This window comes from Theropithecus gelada, chromosome X (assembly GCF_003255815.1).
Source record: "Theropithecus gelada isolate Dixy chromosome X, Tgel_1.0, whole genome shotgun sequence".
Taxonomy (NCBI): Eukaryota; Metazoa; Chordata; class Mammalia; order Primates; family Cercopithecidae; genus Theropithecus; species Theropithecus gelada.
This window is the reverse complement of record NC_037689.1, coordinates 113,026,622-113,047,338: the sequence shown is the minus strand read 5'-3', so window position 1 is coordinate 113,047,338 and position 20,717 is coordinate 113,026,622. Positions and strand designations below refer to the sequence as shown.

Genomic DNA, 20,717 nt, shown 5'->3' with positions numbered 1-20,717 from the left:
CCTATAGTTCGCCTGATGTCGTTTCGGAAGATTTTGGTACCCAAAGCAGCAGAACCGGGATTTAGCATCCTTCTTCTCATCATACATTTCTTAAAGCAAGCGTTCTGCACTTTCAAACATCATCTTTTCTCTATCCAACACCTCCTCCCAGCCCGCCCCCTGGTTCCTTCCCACTCTCTACCTCGCCCCCCCTGCCCCGCCGCCCGCCCCCAGCCTGCGCATGCGTCCTAAGAACCCCTTACACTCGCGGCACAGGCTGACAGTATTGTCGGGGGCTATTCTCTCTCCCAGGAACATGGCGGCGAGTCAGGGAGGAGGTGGTAACAGTGGGGGCGGCGGTTGTGGTGGAGGTGGAAGTAGCGGTGGCGGTGGCACGGCCGGAGGGGGAGGTGGCGGGGCTGGAGGGGGAGGCGGCGGCGGCGGCGGCGGCGGCGGGACCCTGGTGGTCCCCATCCCGGTACCGACTCTTTTCGGTCAGCCGTTTCCCAACGGGCCGCCGTGGAACCCGGGTAGCCTGCAGCCTCAGCACACCGTGAGGAGCCTGGACCGGGCCCTGGAGGAGGCGGGCAACTCCGGTATCCTGAGCCTCGGTGGTCGGAAGCTCCGAGACTTCCCGGGCAGTGGCTACGACCTGACGGACACCACCCAAGCAGGTGACAGGACGGGGGGAGGGGAAGCTGGCTGTGAAGGAGGAGGTGCGGGAAGTGGGTGGCTGCGTGGCTGCGTTGTTGGACTCTGCAGGTCTGGGCGGGTGCGCGGGGGCTGCCAGACTAACAAAGTCGGGGCAGCCAGTTCTCCTGAACGTGAGGGGCAAAGCAAGCAATCGGGAAGGGGCGGAATGCTGCCTCAAGGATGTATGGAAACTGGTGGGATGTTAGGGGTGAAAGAGCATCATTGTTAAAGCGAGTTTCCCCAGTTTGGGTGGGAGGGAGGCATTGACACCTTCCTTAATGCACTTCTTTCAACTCTCCTCGATCTTCCCATCTTTCCCGGAAAACCAAACCCAACCAAACTAAACCATACACAAAAATCTTAATCTCTACATATTCCTTAAAGGCATACGTGCCTGAAAGAATGGCATATCCTTTTTCAGAGTACAGCAGCAGGATTGCCATGGCTTTTTTGTGTGGTTTAATCATCCTAGGATATTCTTGACTTCTTTCTTGTCACGTATGCCTTTAAAGACTGAGATTTTTCATTTTCCTGGTGTTGAGAAGGTAGTGGTGGTTAAATTAGTATTTGCTGCAGTGGCAAATTAAATCATCAATCACTTGCATGTCTGCTTACTAGAAGAAAGCTAACCCTTGCTTTGAGTTATCTTAGAGTCTTAATTTTTATAGTAGAAAGCCAATAATTTTAAGGGCATTTTTGAGAAAAAATTAACTCCATTCCTTAGGGAGTTGTGGATTAAAGGTTTATCATTTTGGATGAGAAATTGGCTATTGTAATGTTCTTCATATACTCTCTGGTAGTCTTTGTTGTGGCTGGCGTTTTTTGTTAGGAACACACTCTCTTATAAACCAATGCTGGATTATTTTAGATATGTCTTGATTTGATGAAAGTTTTTTTTGTGTGTTTTTTTTTTTTGCTTTTTGTAATCTTTAAATTTGTTATTTATTTCTGTTTTCATCTGCTTTGCTGAAATAAATCCTGGCCAAAATTATTTTAATAGATGTCGTGATTTTGAAACAATATAGTAAGTAAATTCACCCATAATGAGGAGTAGAAAATACCTCTTATTTTCAAAACAAGACAATTTCAGTTGTATTCAGTTTTTAGATCTTAAATCAAAGTATTTGTGTTGGAACAAGGTGGGGAGAGGAGGAAAACCTAAAATTGAAGCTTTCCATCCCGTGATTCTTTTAGGAATTATCCTAAGAACTATGAATGTGTAATCAACCACTGATTTTAGATTTTGTAAAGCATGTTTGCGTTTTTACTCCTTCACTCAGAACAGATTTCCTAAATAATGTGTTCACATATTCATGACTGTTAGCGAGATATTATGCAACTTGGTATGTTCTTCAAAGGCTTCAAGTAAAACAGTTTCAGACTGCATCATTATAGTGATTTTTTTCTTTTCTTTTTCTTCTTTTTGTTTTTGCTTATTGTTCTTTATAACCTATAAAGGATTCTTCCACCTGCAGGACAAAGTTTAAGCATCCTAGCTTGGCATTCAGGGCTTTCATTGTTAGGCTCCACTTTATTGTTGCAACCTTGTCCCTCAAAATGCTCCCACATAGAATCCTCTCTTCCAACTAGGTCCACTCTCTGTCTTTCAAATATATTTTGTGCATTTCTGCCTCATCTTTGTACAAGATCATCTGTATGCCTGGGATTTCCCTCTTTTCTCCATTTATTTAATTTTATTGAAGCCCCAGCTCTTCCAAGAAGTTGTCTGCAACTCCCTTAGTCCACAGGAATCTCCTGTTTCTTTGAATTCCCATGGTACTTATTGTCTTCACCACTTACTTGGCAGTACTGGCTTTATTTTCTTTTTATGTTTCTGTCTTGCTATCCCTGAGAAGAAATAGAGCCTCTTAAAAGGCAGGGCATACACCATATACTTGTTCAGTCTTCTCATTATATATTCCCTTTATTGTATTTGATAATATTTCTCATAAATATGAATATCATCTGATGCAGTTACAGCCTTTGGCTTTTAAACCTTCAGTTGGTTTTCTGAGGCAAGCTTCAACACAAAGCAGAGCCATATCTGTTCATGGTAAACATTCATTCATCATAAGTTTCATTTTGCTTTTTCTCTTCAGTTGAATGAGCATTTCTTGTGGGAACATTTCAAAAATCAGAGTAAACCAGATCTTGTGCTGCTCTTTTTTTTCCATTTAAATTAGATATCTTTGGGTGACTCATTTGCCATTTGTTTTTGACAAAATTTAGCCATGACATTTTTAGGGGCAGTATTTTTTAATGTAAAGAGACCACTATTCATTATGTGTAAATGAAAGCAGGTACATTGGAACTGAAGAAAAATAGAGCATGTTTGAGATTATACATACATATGTACATATACACACACATACATACAGGAACACACATACAGTATATTCTCTATTTGATGAAAATGATCTGATTGGTGATTTTGTTATACTTAAAATGACTCTTAGTGGAATAATGTTTCAGAACCAAACTGATTAGTTAGATAAGCATTCCTTATTGCATTGGGAAGAGACAAGAGAAAGGGAAAATAGCTAAGAAGCGGTTAATGTTAATCTAGGTGAGAGGTGGTGAGAATCTGGGTGAAACAATATTGAATAAGGAGAAATTAATACATTTCAAAATAAGTGGGGAGAGGTTTTTTTACGTTAAGATGAAATAGACACCTGGTTCTCCACCCTGGCTGCACATTACAATTACAAAGGAGATTTTTTGGTTTTTGTTTTTTGTTTTAACCCTGCCTGGATCCTACCCCAGACCAATTAAATCAGAATCTTAGGGGCCAAGGAACTTAAGGAAAAAAAATCTTCCCAGGTAATTCTAATATGTACTCAGGACTGTGAAACCCTAAAATTGTTTATTTTTGAAGCACTCAAGAAATATTTGTTCTTTGAGTGAGTAAGAACATTGATAAAAGTTTAGATATTAACCTTAAAGCCACTTGTCAAGAGAGTCAAAACCAAAACTAGGAACGAAGTACTCAAAAATTGTTTCAGATTGTTTGATAAATTTACATGAAGAAAATGGTGCCCCCCAAACATGCAGCAGCAGAATCTTTTCTCTGCTAACAGGCTTCCTGTGAGGGAAAATGTATTTTAGGCAGCTGTTTGCAGAGTTTATCTTTGGTGTCTTTTTACCTCTCTCTGCATTTCTAGTGTCTGTTCTTCACTTGCCCCCTCCCTTTGTCCCCATCACACTTTTCTTCAAACCTCACTCCCCTTACTTTATTGGGATAGAGCTCAGGTAAATGATTATGGCAGCCTGTCTAGGACATTAACATTTAAAAGGGGGAGTTTGCTAATTTACTTGAATCTCCAATTGGTGATTGGAGATTAATGACCTTTTTGAGTAGATCTCCCTTCCAGATACTCCTTGATTAGAATTTTCACCCACATAAGGAAAAAAAATAGCGATCAGAAAGTTGGTAACCCATTTCAGTAAAGTAGCTGACTCTTGCTGTAGTGTCTTCTCCGACATGGTCGGTAGGTCGATTTGACAAGATGAAGGGAAATTGCATAGAACTTTTTGGTCCATCTGGATACTATGATAATTTGTTGACTTGAAAGTGATTTTAATGGTTACCCAAACAAATCCTGAAACCTTGCATAGTTGACTCTGTCACCAGTGCTACAAATAAGTGGATATGTTTCAGCCTATTTGCAGCTGCTCCCTCTGCTTCTTTATACCTGTTTATATACATGAGCAGTAGGTCTGTGAAACAGATTTAGGAATTCTTACATCAGATTGTGCCATGTCCTTGATAATCACGTGTTTTCCTGTAAACCAGGAGTCAACTCTAGTATTTCCTACGTGGCTGGTTCACTTTTTCAACTGTAGGGCATGGTGCATTGTATCAGGTTGTAAAATGGAGCCAGATAAACACAGCATTTCATTTTGTGAGGTGAAGGTCCTCGCAGTGCATTTAGTGGAATGAGCTCATGATTGTGATTTTGTGGCCTTATTCAGATATCTGCTTTGCTTTATTTAATAAATGTCTTCCTGAAAAATCAAATGTGAAGCACATTTTTGACAGTTGATTCCTATTTTAATTGCTATAGGTTGAATCTGAATTACTGAACCTTGTTCTGATTTATTGAGTGATAAGTTCTACAGCATAAATAGTTATCCCTTAATTTCTTTCATTTAAAATAAAATGTTATCTTTAATTGAAGGGTACATTCATCATTAAGATAATACCATTTATACAGCTCTTTATACATTTCTAAGTCCTTTGATATATATTATCCTATTGTATCCTAATAATAACCCTGTGAGCTTGGCAGAGTACATGGTAATTGCTTGTTGTGGTTCAGAGAGGTTAAGTGATTTGTCCAAAGTTAAATGGTGAGTCTGGCTGAGTGTGTGGGTCAGAGCCTAGGTTTTTCAACTCCAGTGCTATCCTACTGTTATTTCCATTGTAACACATTATCTCTTTATAAAAATGCAGTTATTAAACACCGTGCCAATAAATAGGTTATTTATTCTGAAAATCCAATGCTTATTTAACTTCATAGGTTATATACCTTTCGTTTGTGGTATGGTGTGTTTTGTTTTGTGTGTATTTGCATAGCTATCATGCCTCTCTTTCTCATGGTTTTAGAATAGATTCATTCAGCATTTATTGAACTCCAACTTTGGAAACATGATGATGGCTAATAGAAAGAGACATGGTTTTTGTACTTAAAGGGTTTATACAATAGTCAAATGTGTACAGTAATATAACCATTAGAAAAGAATTTCATTATAATATATAACAGTATTCAAAATAATATACTTCAATATGCTGTACACATAAGAGATATGGAACTGTGGCATAAGGCTTAATTTTAGAGGGGATTAATTTAGTTTGAGAAAGCTCCTGAAAAGTTAGGTTAGGTATTTGTTGTATGACAGGTATAAGAACAGAAGTGGTTGATTGGGATGTTTTAAAATTGGAGTTAGTGGAATACTTTTGCTTAAGGTTTAAATTTGATATTTCAATTTAGATTATTTGTGATATAAATTCTGAAGCATTTATTTGGCATGAAGGTAGACAAGATCCAGAACCTCATTGAGAACATAAGAAGTAATGCTAGGGACACTTACTACAAATAAAGATAATTGAAGGCTTACAAAATTGATTTGCTGGGAGGTGCCATTAGTTTAAGTTCCTAGGCAACAGTGAAACTTTGCAAAAGAGGCGTATTGTTCTCCCAGCTCAGCCTAGCAGCCCACTCCGTGACATGCCTTAACTGCATGATACCCACCTCCCCATTCTGCAGAGGATAGTTATCGTCATGACCTAGAAAGGGAAATCTTTTAGTTTTCTTTTTTTCTCTACACTTTGAGTGTGTTTGGGTGCTTCTTAAAACATTGTAATACTGTTATAATCAGTTATCTGGAAAGTTTCAGAAAGGGTTGTCTGCTTCTCGTTTATAGAAAAAAATACCTTACACGCCAGGGAACCATTTAATGTAATTAAAGAAAGCTGTATAAGCCAGTTTAATAACAATGTAAGTTTATGTTTACTCTCACTTTCAACTAGTGCACTCAATCTGCTGAAGGTCAAACTGTAATGTTTAATCTTTACATTTCTCTTGTTTCATGTAAATCAGTAGCATTCCATTAACAGAATACCTGTCAATGGACTGTAATGGATAATTCAACAGTGGATATTTTCTAATATATTTTTATATCAAATTTTTTGAGGAAAAGTTCTTTCCAAATAGGAAAGTAAGTTCTTTCCTTTTCAGAAACACTTGATTCTGTGTAGTCTTTTATAATTTGTGACAGAGAATGTTGTCACTTTCTCTTTAAATTAATTGTCTCAGTAGAATATTAGAGATTCAAGGTGACAAGAGACAGGTGTAAGATAACTATGACATAAACTTTTCTTTGAACCATATGGAGACGAACCGATTCTAGAACATTTGTGAATTTGGATTTCACTCAGAAATGGCTTTTTGTTAATGATTATGTTCCTAAGAGAATCTAGGGTATAGAGTCTAGAGTTTTTCACTTCTTAAAAAAATAATTGCAATATGTAAATCCTTAGTATTTTGAGCTACTTGGTTGGGCATGTCTATGTCAATGGGAAATAATTACATTTAAAGTATTTGTGAATTAGAAATAGTAAATTAAACATAGATGACTGTGTCCTTAAACTACCTAGTGAGTATATAAGAATGGATTTGTCATATCCATATTTTGTAAAGGTTGTAAAGTTGCTACTTTCAGTGAGTTAATGATTTCATAATGGTTTAAAATAAGAACTCATATACCTATTATTTCCTAGATCAGTAGTTCTCATTGTGGGGAAGGGTAGGGTTAGAGAAGTTGCCTCCAGAGGATATTCGACAGTATCTGGAGACTTATTTTTATTTTTATTTTTTTAAGAGACAAGGCCTTGTTATGTTGCCCTGGCTATGTTGCCTGGGCTGGAATATAGTGGCTGTTCACAGGCTCTAACTCCAGGGCTCAAGTGATCCTCCTGTCTCAGCCTGCTGAGTAGCTTGGACTATAGTCCTACAGCACCACAGCTGGCTGAAGACATTTTTGATTATCACAGTTTGGGGGTTGCTGCTGACATCTGGTGGGTAGAGGCAAGGGATACTGCCAAGCATCCTACAATGAAAAGGACAGCCCTATACAACAAAGACTTAACTTTTCTAAAATGTCTATGGTGCCAAGGTTGAGAAACCCTGGGTTAGAGTAAGATAAATGGAAAGTGCCGCGTAAGTTCAAAGAGGGAGAGATGACATTTGATTGGGTTGTTGCAACAGCAGAGCGGGGCTTTATAAAGAAGTTGGAGGATCGGCCTTTAAAGAGGAGGCATCAGATTTTATAGTTAATTTTAGAGGGAGGAAACTACATGAATGCTGATATCTCAGAGTCTCCTCAAACTCAGTATGTCAAATAATGAACTCTCATTATTCACCCTAGGCCCCTTTGTCACCTAGATCTAAAACCTGGGAAGTATTCTCCACTCTTCCCTTTCCCTCACCCTCTATATCTAGTGAGGGACTAAGGCCTGTTGGTCATAACTCTTTGAATAGCTTTCAAATCAGTTTCCTTCCTTTGTATTCTCAGTGTCATTGTTCAGATTCTCTATTCCTCACCTTTAACTGGACCTGTCAGTAGTTTCCTAAATGATCTCTCTGCCTCAAGTTTTCTTCAACTTCAATTAGTTAGCCCTTCACACTGTAGCTAAACCATTCTTTATAATATGCAAATCTGATTGCAACATGTTACTAAAACAATGTTACTAAAACACCTTCAAGCCAGTAGCCAGTTTTCAAACCATACGTTTCAAAATCTTATTTCCTTGTTCCTTGTTTTGAACATTAAAAAAGGTGATACATATACTATGCTTTAACTGTGGTAATTTTTATATTTTATTAGTTAAAATTAAATTGCTAAGATTCATCCAAATTGTTATGTAAAACTGTGGTTCATTCTTTTGAATGGCTGTGTTATCTTGCATCATGTGAGTATACCACCTTTATTCACTTCCTCACTGATACCCATTTTCATTCACCCCCTCTTTTTCTCTTGGGAATAGCACTACTATCAACAATATTATACATGTCTCTTGTACTTGTGCAAGGATTTCTCTTATGTATATACTTGAAAATGGAATTGCTGGGTTATATGGTATGTCAGTGTTCAAACCGGTTTATAATTTCTGTTTCCATTGACATGTATAGGAGATCCTGTGAATCTATGTGCCCTCCAAAACAGTATTGTCAAATTTAAAAATTTTGGCCAAGTGTGTTTAAAATGGTATTTCGATGAAGTCTTTCTTGATTTACATTCCCCTGATCACCAATGATGTTAACCTTTCTTCACGTGTCTGTTGGTCATATGTCTTTCCTGTACCGTGAAATAACTTTTCATTTATTTTGCCCATTTTCTGTTGGTTGGTTGTCCTTTTTTTAAAAAAAAAAATAGAATTCTATGGGTTTAAAAAAATGCTCCTTATACTAATCATTTGTTTTGTATATTTTGAATATCTTCTTGTTTATAACTTGCCTTTTTGCTTTTTGAGGGTTGTTTTGATGGACAAATTTGTAAATTTTAATACAGCCAAATATATCAGTCTTGAATTTTATAGTCAATTATTTTTGTGTCCTATTTAAGAACATGTAAAATATATTCATCTACATTTTTTACTAAGAGTTTTAGTTTTGTTTTTGGTATTAAAGTTCTTAATTCATATGGAATTGATTTTTGTGTATGGTGTGAGGTGGAGTTCCGTGTTCCTGTTTTTACATATGGGTTATCTTTTTTCAGATCCATCCTTACCTATGTTGGGGCTCAGAAAACAATATCCCCAAATGAAGGCCTCAGCAGCAGCCTCAGAAGCAGAAGTTTTGCACTGACCTTGTCCTGCCCTCCTGTCTCTCGGTCCCATTCTTCTCCAAGGCTAACCATAGAAACTAGAATCCCTCTTCCCCAAGGAGGATCATAGAAGCCAGAACCCCTTTTCCTGAAAGCCAGCCATAAGACCTAAAAATAGTACTCGAATTTCCCCTCTGCCTTTCTGTGTAAAAACTGGCCACAAAGAAATGATCGGACTTAACTTGTTTGACTGTAGGTCTTAAGACCCCCATTCCAGAGAGGGCCATGCCCACAGCCAGAGAAAGAAATACAGGCTCAGAGAGGCCTAGAATAATCTATTTAATAGGTAGACAGGCCTTGCTAGGTTTCCCCACTCAGTCTGTCAGCTTTAGATCATATTATTTTTGTCCAGTCATATTTCTGCACAGCTGGGCTGTCCATACTTTGTTGAACCTAAGTGTAAAATAGGCAATTCCTCTTTTGGGTCTTAATTCTGAGGGTTCCCATATATATACTTTAAATAAACGTATATGCCTTTTCCTCATTTCAGTGATTTTTCAGTGAAATTGTGAAACTTTAGGGGACCAAGGGCCTTGGCTTCTATTCTATATCTACTTCTTTTCTCTTTACTTTTATTTTCTTTCTTTCTTTCTTTTTTTTTTTTCAGGGTCTCGCTGTATTGCCAAGGCTGGAGTACAGTGGCACAATCATGGCTCACTGCAGCTTCAACTTCCCAGGCTCAAGTGATCCTCCCACCTCAGCCCTCCTGAGTAGCTGGGACCACAGGGGTGTGCTACCATACACAGCTAATTTTTGTATTTTTTTGTAGAGACAAGGTTTCACCATGTTGCCCAGACTGGTCTTGAACTTCTGGGCTCAAGTGACCCACCTGCCTCAGCCTCCCAAAGTGCTGGGGTTACAGGGGTGAGCCACTGCACCTGGCCTACTTCTTTTCTTTTTAACACTTTATTGAGAGTTCACAGACCAAAAGTGGACACATTTAAAGTATATTGTTTATTGGTTGTTAGCTGTGCAGCCATCACTATAATTTAGTTTTGGAATATTTTCATCTCCCCTGAAAGAAATCCTGTACAAATAAATCCCTTCCCATTCTCCCTGCCTCCTCCCCAACCAATCAAACCCTACACAACCATTCATCTATTTTCTGTCTCTATAGACTTACCCCAAACATTTGATGTAAATGACTTCATTCAGGATGTGACCTTTTGTGATTGGCTTCTTTAATTTACTATGTTTTCAAAGTTCATTTATGTTGTAGCATGTATCAGTATTTCATTCGTTTTCTTTCTGAATAATATTCCATTGTGCATTTTGGTTATCCATTCATCAGTTGATGGATAATTGGATTGTTTACACTTTTTGCATATTATAAATAATGCTGCTATGAACAGTGATATACATGTTTCTTGTGTAGCCATATGTCTTCATTTCTCTTGGTTATATACATAGGAGTGAGATTGCTGGGTCATATGACGATTCTGTGTTTAACATTTTAAAGAAATGTCAGATTGTTTTCCAAAGTGGCCACACCATTTTACATTTCCATCAACAGTATGTGAGAATTCCAATTTCTTTGCATTCTCAACAACACTTGTTTTTATCTTTTTGTTTATAGCCATCCTAGTGGATGTGAGGCAGTATTTCTTTCCTTTTTTTTTTGAGACAGAGTTTTGCTCTCGTCGCCCAGGCTGGAGTGCAAGGATGCAATCTCGGCTCACTGCACCTCTGCCTCCCGGACTCAAGTGATTCTCCTGCCTCAGCCTCCTAAGTAACTATGATTACAGGTGTGCGCCACCACGCCTGGCTAATTTTTGTATTTTTTTTTTTCAGTAGAGATGGGGTTTCACCATGTTGGCCAGGCTGGTCTTGAACTCCTGATCTCAGGTGATCCACCCACCTCAGCCTCCCAGAGTGTTGGGATTACAGGCGTGAGCCACTGTGCACAGCCTGAGGCAGGATTTCATTGTGGATTTGATTTGACTTTTCCTGATGACTAATGATGTTGAATATCTTTTCATGTGCTTATTGACTATTTGTATATTTTCATAAGCAAAATGACTATTCAGACCCTTTGTCCATTTACTAATTGGGTTGTCTTCATGTCTTCATTACTGAGTTGTAAGAGGTTTTTTTTTTTTTTCTCTCTTTCTTTTAAATTTCTGTATTCAAGTCTCTTAACAGGTGGATCGTTTGCAAATATTTCTTTCCTATTCTGTTCGTTCATCTACTTTGAAACACAAAATTAAAACATACTGATATCACTCATTTTATCTATTTTCTTACGTTGCTTGTGCTTTTTGTGTCATGTCTAAGGAAGCATTGCCTAACCCAGGGTCAGAATGATTTATCCTTATGTATTTTGAGTTTATAGTTTTAGCTCTTTCATTTTTTTACATTTAGCTTCACTGCTTATTTAAGTTGATTTTTCTGTGTCATGTAAGATCAGGGTCCAACTTCATTCTTTTACATGTGGATATCTAGTTGTCCTAGCACCATTTTTTGAAAAGATCATTTTTTTTCTTCATCTAATTGTCTTGTCACCCTTGTTTAAAATCAGTTGACCATAAATGTCAAGATTTATTTCTGGGCTCTCAATTGTATTTCATTGATCTATATTTCTGTTCTTAACCCAATACCACACTGTATTGATTATTGTAGCTGTGTAGTAAATTTGGTAATTGGGAAGTGTGAGTTTTCCAACATTTTTTTTTTCAAGATTTTTAGGGCTATTCTGGGGTCCTTGCAGGAATTTCAGGATAAGCTACACAATTTCTTTGGAAAATGCAGAATGCAAGTTGGGATTTTGAAAAGGATTGTGTTGAATCATCAATTTGGGGGAATTTTGCCATCTTATCAATATTAAGTTGTCCAATCTATGAATAGGGGGTGTCTTTTCATTTATTTATATCTTCTTTAATTTCTTTTAACATTATTTTGTAGTTTCCTATTTTGTAGTCTTTGATGCTGTTGTAGTTGGAATTTTAAAAATTTAGTTTTTGGATTGTTCATTGCTAGTGTGTAGAAAATACAACTGATTTTTATAAGTGATCATTTATCCTTCAACCTTGCTGAACTTGTTTGTTCTAGTAGTCTTTTAAATGGATTCATTAGGATTTTCTATGTCATGTCATCTGCAAATAGAGATAGTTTTACTTCCTTTCAAATCTGGAGCCTTTTATTTCTGTATCTTGCCTAATTGTCCCTGTTAGAACTTCTAGTTTCAATAATGTTAAGCAGATGCTGTGAAAGTGGACATTCTTCTTTTGTTCTTGAATTTAGGGGGAATATATTCAGTCTTTCACCATTCAATATAATGTTAGCTATGTGTTTTTTTTGTTTGTTATTTTTGTTTGTTTGGTTTTTTTTTTTTTGTAAATGGTCTTTATCAGGTGGAAGAAATTCCCTTTCATACCTGGCTTTTCAAATGTTTTTATCATGAAAGGGTGTTGGATTTTGTCAAAGGCTTTTTCTGTTCTATTGAGTTAATCATATGGTTTTTGTCCTTTGTTGTGTTAACATGGTATATAATATTGTTTGGTTTTTTAATATAAGATGAACCCAGTTTGCGTTCCTGACCTACCTGCGCTTCAGTTTAGCCTCATACTGCCTCGGACCTCTATATTCCAGCCTATCAAACTATAATATGTGCTGCTCATTGAAAGTATCATGCTGTTCCATGCCTCAGGGCTTTTAAATATTTTTTTTCTGTTAATATCCTTCTGCTTTCTACCTGGTAAACTCCTATTGATTCTTTGTATCCCAGATCATGCCTTTGTCTTTTCCCTTACCCCTCATCTTCTACATACAGTGATTACTCTATACCTCTATTATAGCTGCTGTGATTTTGTATTGCAGTGAATATATTTCCTTCACCCTAGTATGCACCATCAATTTAATAACTTTTCTGACAAATAAACACCGCCTCAGTAAATGCATACATAGATTTCAAAAACGTTAGCATTAGAAGAAAATATGCATTGTTGAATTAAAGAAATATGGGTTATTTGTTTGCACTTCCCTTTTTATTGGTTTTAGAGTTATTTGAGTATAGTGACTTTGTCGCCACTCCAATAGCTAGTAGTACAATGTGTGGTACATAGTAGTTGTTCAGCATATTTTGTTCAGTTAAGCCTGCTTCTTGCCATGGGTGCCTTTTTGACCCCCTGCACAATTTGTCCCTTTGCTTTTCCTCTGTGTTTTCTACTTCTTCATAAATATATACCCTGTTCTTCAGGGTATGTATCTGAACCTCTCATTGTTTTCCTGATTTTTGTTTTTATTGTTTTGTTATTTTTAAAAATGAAAAATTAGAGAAAAGACATGCGTTGTTATTGCTTCATAAGCAGAGATATGAGTGATATGAGTATTAAGCTTTAACAGTTTGGAAATTTGCTGTAGTTTTTATATATTCTTATACTATGCCACTAGATATGTTTTTATTTTAGAGTAGCTGGCTGTTTAAAAATATTTAGGTTAGCTATTCATTAAAATTGATTTGAAAGTACTGTTTATGATGTTAAATAAGTTTGACATTGAAAATACTAAATTACAAAATGTTTTGAGGATTAATATGTTCTTTTAACAAATTTTATTTTGAAAATCATGTTTGTAGATGAAGTCCAGAAAAATTGAGAGATAAATGGACATTTCATGATTAGGTTTAGGAGTTTTCTCAGTAGTATAGCTCTGAATTATTTAAAATTGTGTTTTAGCATGTCTTGGTCGGTCTTTGTCCTCTTACTGTCTGCTCTCCACCATTTGCCATGTGCAAAGTTAAGATCCCGGAATCCGCTACCTTTCAGTTACGAAGTTTATCATCCTTAGTAGGATCAGAGCTTAAAGGCACTCACAGCAGCTCTCCATAGTCACTGCTTCTTCTCTTGCAAAAAGCCTCATGAATGACTAAACTTTCTCACATTTATCAATATAATATTGTTGCCTTAAGCATCTTTCCATTGTAGTCCACTGTATACTCTTCTTCTATGTCGTTCTTTCGGAAAGTTTTCCTTATGCCACTGTTCCACTGAAGAAAAATATATGGATGCACCATAACTTATTTAACCATTCCTCTATCATTAGGTGTTTAAGTTACTGTTTAATATTAATAAACAACCAGGTGCATTTGTGCTCCTGACTTTACATTCTTCTCCCCAGAGAAATTTAAACTTCTTTAGGACAGATAATGCATTCTCTGTATAAATTCTCAACAGTGTTTGGTTCAATGCTATGACTCTCTGCAATAGTGTATAATAGATGCTTCTCAAATTTTTAAACTTTAAATTATGGGAAAGAGTGTGATAATTTTATATACTGATTTCTTATACTATTTGTGTGTAGGAGAATGGCTCTGCCATGGCACCTTGGTGATCTTGCATTTTCCCACATAGGCCACATAGGCATGGCTCAACCACAATCTGTCTCAAGTCTTGGGGGAATACTCTGTGATCCTCCTTGGTACATGGTAAGATAGACTTGTGAGGAACTGTCACAAGACCATTTATTATCCACCTCTCTATCTTACAGGAGGCTGCCTCAAGGCAGCTTATTATTTCCCATTTTCATTTTGGTGAGGCATGGGACTTTCCTTCAGGCACAGTTGTGACTATAAAATGACATAGCTGCAGTCTAGAATTGACTCCTCAACAACAGAGCAACCCACTGTGTGTGTTGTCTTTCATTTAGTCCCTCCAGTTTGGGTTTCTCCTGTAGGACTAGGGACATGGGGAGCTGATACCATGCTGATATGCCTTCTCTGTCTGTGTTAGTAATAAACCATCTGAATCCATTTGGTCTTTCTGGCAGCTGCCACCGTGCTGATGTGTAGGGGCTGCTTGACCACTTAATGTAAACAAATGGGATGTTTTTGGACCAGTTTGTGGAATTTGTCATTACTTTTTAATTGGTCAATTTATTCTAAATTGCTTTTAATTTCAGGATTCAGTGGTTAGTGCTTTGCTATCAGATAACTCAAGTAAGGATGGTCCTTGCTCTCTAAATACAGTATTATTTTAGGGGGTACAGTATGTAGCTATAAAATTAGTCTTAATCTGAATAAATCAAAGATAAAGCAATTAGTTTTGTTTAGTACAGTGGCTTGCACTTGTTTTTTTTTTTCTCCCTCTCTTCTGAAGGACTACTTTTGTTTTGCAATCCGAAGGCTGCTGAAGTTGTCCTGGAGAGTCAGTTTGATGCAGACCTTTCTCGTATTATATTAGACTTTCCTTTCTCATGCAGTAGAAAGGTACTAACATATCTTAACATGCAAATAAAATGTATATTGTATACACAGATCTACTTGATTTTCTGTGGCTAGTTGACCTTGACTTAGGTAGAAAGATCAAACTGTTACCAGTGGAGGGTGTCCAGGTTCTTGGTGTTTTGAACAAAGAATTGGACAAAGTGCACAAAGCAAGGAAAGAATGAAGCAGCAAAAGCTGAGATTTATCGAAAAGGAAAATACACTTTACAGGGTGGGAGCAGGTTGAGCAGCCTCTCACAGACCCAATACAGAATCTTCTTGGGTCCAAATACCCTGCTAGAGGATTCCCATTGGCCACTTTGTGTTCACCTCATATAAATGAAGTGATGGCCCCAATCAATCTGATTGGTTGTGGAAAGCGACTGAACAGAGCCTAAAGTGAAGTTACAAAGCTGCACTGCTGTGTTAATGAAGACTTGGCCTGCAGTCAGTCTGATTGGTTGCGAAAAACAATCAATCAGAAGCTGAAGTGAAGTTACAAAGTTACACTCCTATGCAAAAGTCTGATTGGTTACAAAAAGCAACCAGAGATGCTTTCTATTTCCCATCTGCCATGCAGAAATAGTGGGGGTTTGCAAAGGGCCTAGTCTCTTGTTCTTTTGTTACTTAGGTGTGGAAAGTTAGGGTTTTCCTTTCAGTTTAGTTCCAGGAAGTCAGCGTGAAATGGCCCTGCCTCCAGATCCTATTCTCCTGCCTCAAAACTAATTGAACATCATCAATTTCTGATGTACTAGTGATGGTCAAGATACATGTTTTGCCATTGGTTACTTCATTAATCAGACTAATCATAACAATTCAGATATTAGGGGTTTTTTTTTTGCTTTAAAAAACAAGTTACATGAAAGCATGATTTTGTTTAATTAATTACTTTATTTATTTACTTTTTATTTTTTGAGACGGGGGTTCCCTCTGTTGCCCAGGCTGGAGTGCAGTGGTCCAATCTTGGCTCACTGCAACCCCATAAAAAACTGAGCAAAGGATATGAACAGACACTTCTCAAAAGAAGACATTTATGCAGCCAACAAACATAAGAAGAAAAGTTCATCATCACAGGTCATTAGAGAAATGCAAATCAAAACCACAGTGAGATACCATCTCATGCCAGTTAGAATGATGATCATTAAAAAGTCACGAAACAACAGATGCTGGAGAGGATGTGGAGAAATAGGAACGCTTTTACACTGTTGGTGGGAGTGTAAATTAGTTCAACCATTGTGGAAGACAGTGTGGCAATTCTTCAAGGATCTAGAACCAGAAATACCATTTGACCCAGCAATCCCATTACTGGTTATATAACCAAAGCATTATAAATGATTCTACTATAAAGACACATGCACACGTATCTTTATTCCAGCTCCGTTCACAATAGCAAAGACTTCGAATCAGTCCAAATGTCCATCAGTGATAGACTGGATAAAGAAAATGTGGCACATATATACCATGGAATAGTATATAGCCATAAAAAAGGATGAGTTCATGTCCTTTGCAGGGATATGGATGAAGCTGGAAACCATCATTCTCATCAAACTAACACAGGAACAGAAAACCAAACACCACATATTCTCACTCATAAGTGGGAGTTGAACAATGAGAACACATGGACACAGGGAGGGGAACATCACACATGGGCCTGTTGCGTAGGAGGCCAGGGGAGGGATAGCATTAGGAGAAATACCTAATGTAGATGATGGGTTGATGGGTGCAGCAAACCACCATAGCATGTGTATGCCTATGTAACAAACTTGCACATTCTGCACATGTATCCCAGAACTTAAAGTATAATAAAAAATATTTTTATAAGTTTGGGGGTACAAGTGTAGTTTTGTTACATGGATATATTACATAGTGACGAAGTCTGGACTATTAGTGTAACTATCACTCGAATAGTGTACATTGTACCCATTAGGTAATTTCTCACCCCTCAACCCCCTCCTACCCTCCTAAGTTTCTGAGTCTCCAGTGTCTCTTATTCCACTGTCTATGTCCATGTGCACACATTATTTAACTACCACTTATAAGTGAGAACATGTGGTATTTGACTTTCTGTTTATGAGTTATTTCAAATATAATGCCTCTAGTTCCATCCATGTTGCTGCAAAAGACATGATTTTGGCTTGGTACAGTGGCTCATGCCTACAACCCCAACACTCTGGGAGGCTGAGTCAAGAGGATCACTTGAGCTCTGGAGTTTAGGACCAGCCTGGGCAACATAGCAAGACCTTGTCTCTACTAAAAATAAAAAAATTAGTTGGGTGTGGTACCACACACCTGTAATCCCAGCCTTTGGGAGGCTGAGACAGGAGGATTGCTTATGGCCAGAAGATGGAGACTACAGTGGTCTATGATCATGCCACTGCACTCCAGCCTGGGTGACAGAGTGAGACCCTGTCTCAAAAAAAAGATATGATTTTATTATTTTTTATGGCTGAGTAATATTCCATGGTGTGTGTGTGCATGTGTGTGTATACACATATATGTACGTATACATATATATGCCACTTTTTTTTTTTTTTTTTGAGGTGGAGTCTCGATCTGTCACTCAGGCTGGAGTGCAGTGACACGATCTTGGCTCACTGCAACCTCCACCTCCCAGGGTCAAGCAACTCTCCTGCTTCAGCCTCCTGAGTAGCTGAAATTACAGGTGCCTGCCACCATGCCCAGCTAATTTTTGTACTTTTTTTAGTAAAGACGGGGTTTCACCATTTTGGCCAGGCCATTTTTTAACCAAGTCTTCCATTGATGGACACTTAGCTTGATTCTTTATCTTTGCTATTGTGAATAGTGCTGCGATAAACATATAAGTGCAGGTATCTTTTTAATATAATGATTTCTTTTCTTTCTTTTTTTTTTTTTTTTCAATTTGAGAGCAGGTACTGTTTATTAACTGACCAGCTTAGAAAAATAATCATGGTAGACATCTTAGCTCATTCTTCTAATTAGCCTGTTGATCTGGTCCTCCCTGTTGCCAGCATCTCCACCTTCTACAAAATGGGTGATCTTTTTCTTCATTCTGCCTCATGGAGAAGATAATTTGAAGAGCCAGAGGAAGTTATTTGCTTCTTTGAAGCATTTTTCAACAGTATAGATCTCATGAATCAGATCCTTCATGCAGATGATGCCATATTTACTAAGAGACTGAGCAATCAAAGCGTTGTCTGTCAAAGCAGTTCACTTCTTAGTGAATTTGCCATAACCACACTTGTAGATGAGTTCATTTACTGACTTCAAATTTGGGTACCCCCTATGCAATATATGGCTCTACAATCTTCAGCATGTTAATTGAAGCCTTGTTGAGCTTCACAGAGGTTCCATTGAAGATTTGATGAAGGTGAAGAAGCTGCAACACCTTTCGGACCTTTGGGCTCACACCGTTGATACCTCTGATCCTGATGACAAATGCCAATTTGGGTTCTGCAGGTACATAGAAGTTTCCAGCTTTTCTTGCCATCCTTGCCATTCGAAATTCAGTTCTGTACATCTGCCTATATTCGTTGTGACAGTGCTTCACTCTTTCATAGATAACCTTCCTCCTTGCCTTTTGAAGCATGTTTTGGTCAGACTTCTTTCTCAGGCACTTGATCTTCAGCTCTGCAAAATTCCTTTACTTTTTCTTAAGGGTTTCTGGCACACCAGGAACCTTCTTCATCTTCTCTTGTACACCCTCCATGGTTCCAGTTAGAAAAAGAGGATGATTTCTTTTCTTTTAGGTAGATACTTAGTAGTGGGATTGCTAGATGGAATGGTAGTTCTATTTTTAGTTCTTTGAGAAATCGTCATACTGTTTTCCTCAGGGGTTGTACTAATTTACATTCTCACTAACAATATATAAGTGTTCCCTTTTCTCCATATCCTCATCAACTGTTATTTTTTGACTTTTTAGTAATTGCCATTCTGACTGGTGTAGGGTGGTACATTGGCTGTCTCAAAATTTTGTCTGTTTTAATTTGTACTTCTCTGATGCTTAGTGATGTTGAGTATTTTTACATTTCATATTTTTCATTTTTTCATATTCTTTTTGGCCATTTGTATGTATATAACAAAAATGGTGCTTGCTTATTGTAGAAAATTTGGAAAATAGAAGCATAGGGAAGAAAATACAAATTGCTTCTCATTCCAGCAACCTTAAATAAACATTAATGTTTTGGTATATTTCCTTATATTCCCAACACTCATCCTCTTGCACATACCTGTAGGTCTTTATAAATTTATGTAGGATCTTTAAAGAAAACTATTGCTGCATTTGGTGTATATAGTTTTACATTTTAAATGTTCTAGTTATTATACTGTGAGCATATTTCCAAACTAAGAAATCTAGTCTATAATATGATTTTTAAAGGCTACAGGATATTCCATGTTAAGGATGTAAAAATTGTTTAGCCTTTATCTTATTGTTGGACATTTAAGTTGTTTCTAATTTTTTACTATTTTAAATAATCCTGAAATATGCATATTTTTTACATATCGCTATTAGGTTTCAATCAAAAATTGCTATTAATTGAATTATTGGATCAATGATTATGAACAGTTTTAGGGACCTTGATTCACTTTGCCAAATTGCACTCCAGAAAAGTTACCTCATTTTGTATTCCCACCAATGATGTATGGAAGTGCCTAATTCAAAATAGCCTTGCCAACACCAAGTAATATCTTTAAAAACCTTTACATTTGATTAATGAATTATTTATTTATTTATTTATTTTTTTGAGATGAAGTCTTGCTCTGTCACCCATGTCACCCAGGCTAGAGTTCAGTGGCACAATCTTGGCTCACTGCAACCTCTGCCTCCTGGGTTCAAGCGATTCTCCTGCCTTAGCCTCCTGGGTAGCTGGGACTACAGGCACACGCCACCTCACTTGGCTAATTTTTTATTTTTATTTTTTGTATTTTTAGTAGAGACGGGGTTTCATCATGTTGGCTAGGCTGGTCTTGAACTCCTGACCTCAAGTGATCCTCCGGCATTGACCACCCAAAGTGCTGAGAATACAGACGTGAGCCACCGCACCTGAACAAATTATGTTATCATAATTTTTACATTTATTTTGATTACAGTGAGGTTGAAGATATTTTCATATGCATCTTGGTCATTGATAGTTTTCGTTTTTCAAACTGTTTATGTCCTTGGCCTAGGTTTTATCTATGAGTTGTTGGTATCTTTTTGCTTTTTGATAGACTGAAGTTTTTCCTTCTTTTTATGTAACTTAACCTAGAAATCTTTCATGTGTGAATTCTTTCTTTATATTAACACTTTGAAACTCCTTCCCCATTCTAATATTAGGTGACTAGTCACTATAATGTTTTTCTTAAAGCTTGATTTTCATGTTTATCTTTTTCTTCCATCTGGATTTTATTTTAGTAAAAGTTATGTGATAAAGCAATAGTATTTGTCTTGAAAATATAGTTATTCAATAGCTATTTAATAAGTAATACTACATTGATTTGA

The 20,717-nt window shown here is 37.3% G+C and overlaps 1 protein-coding gene and 1 pseudogene across 2 annotated transcripts in view; one reads left to right on the top strand and one right to left on the bottom strand.

The window, feature by feature from the left end:
• The first annotated feature begins 270 nt into the window (after positions 1-270).
• The window catches only part of LRCH2 (leucine rich repeats and calponin homology domain containing 2), a 128,816-nt gene continuing 108,369 nt past the window's right edge, over positions 271-20,717 (top strand). For both annotated transcript variants that reach the window (XM_025372320.1, XM_025372319.1), the window contains exon 1: positions 271-653. In XM_025372320.1, the coding sequence (XP_025228105.1) occupies positions 296-653 (358 nt within the window). In that variant the 5' untranslated portion in view covers positions 271-295. The remainder of the gene's footprint in view (positions 654-20,717) is intronic.
• On the bottom strand, positions 18,197-18,944 carry LOC112615556 (annotated as a pseudogene).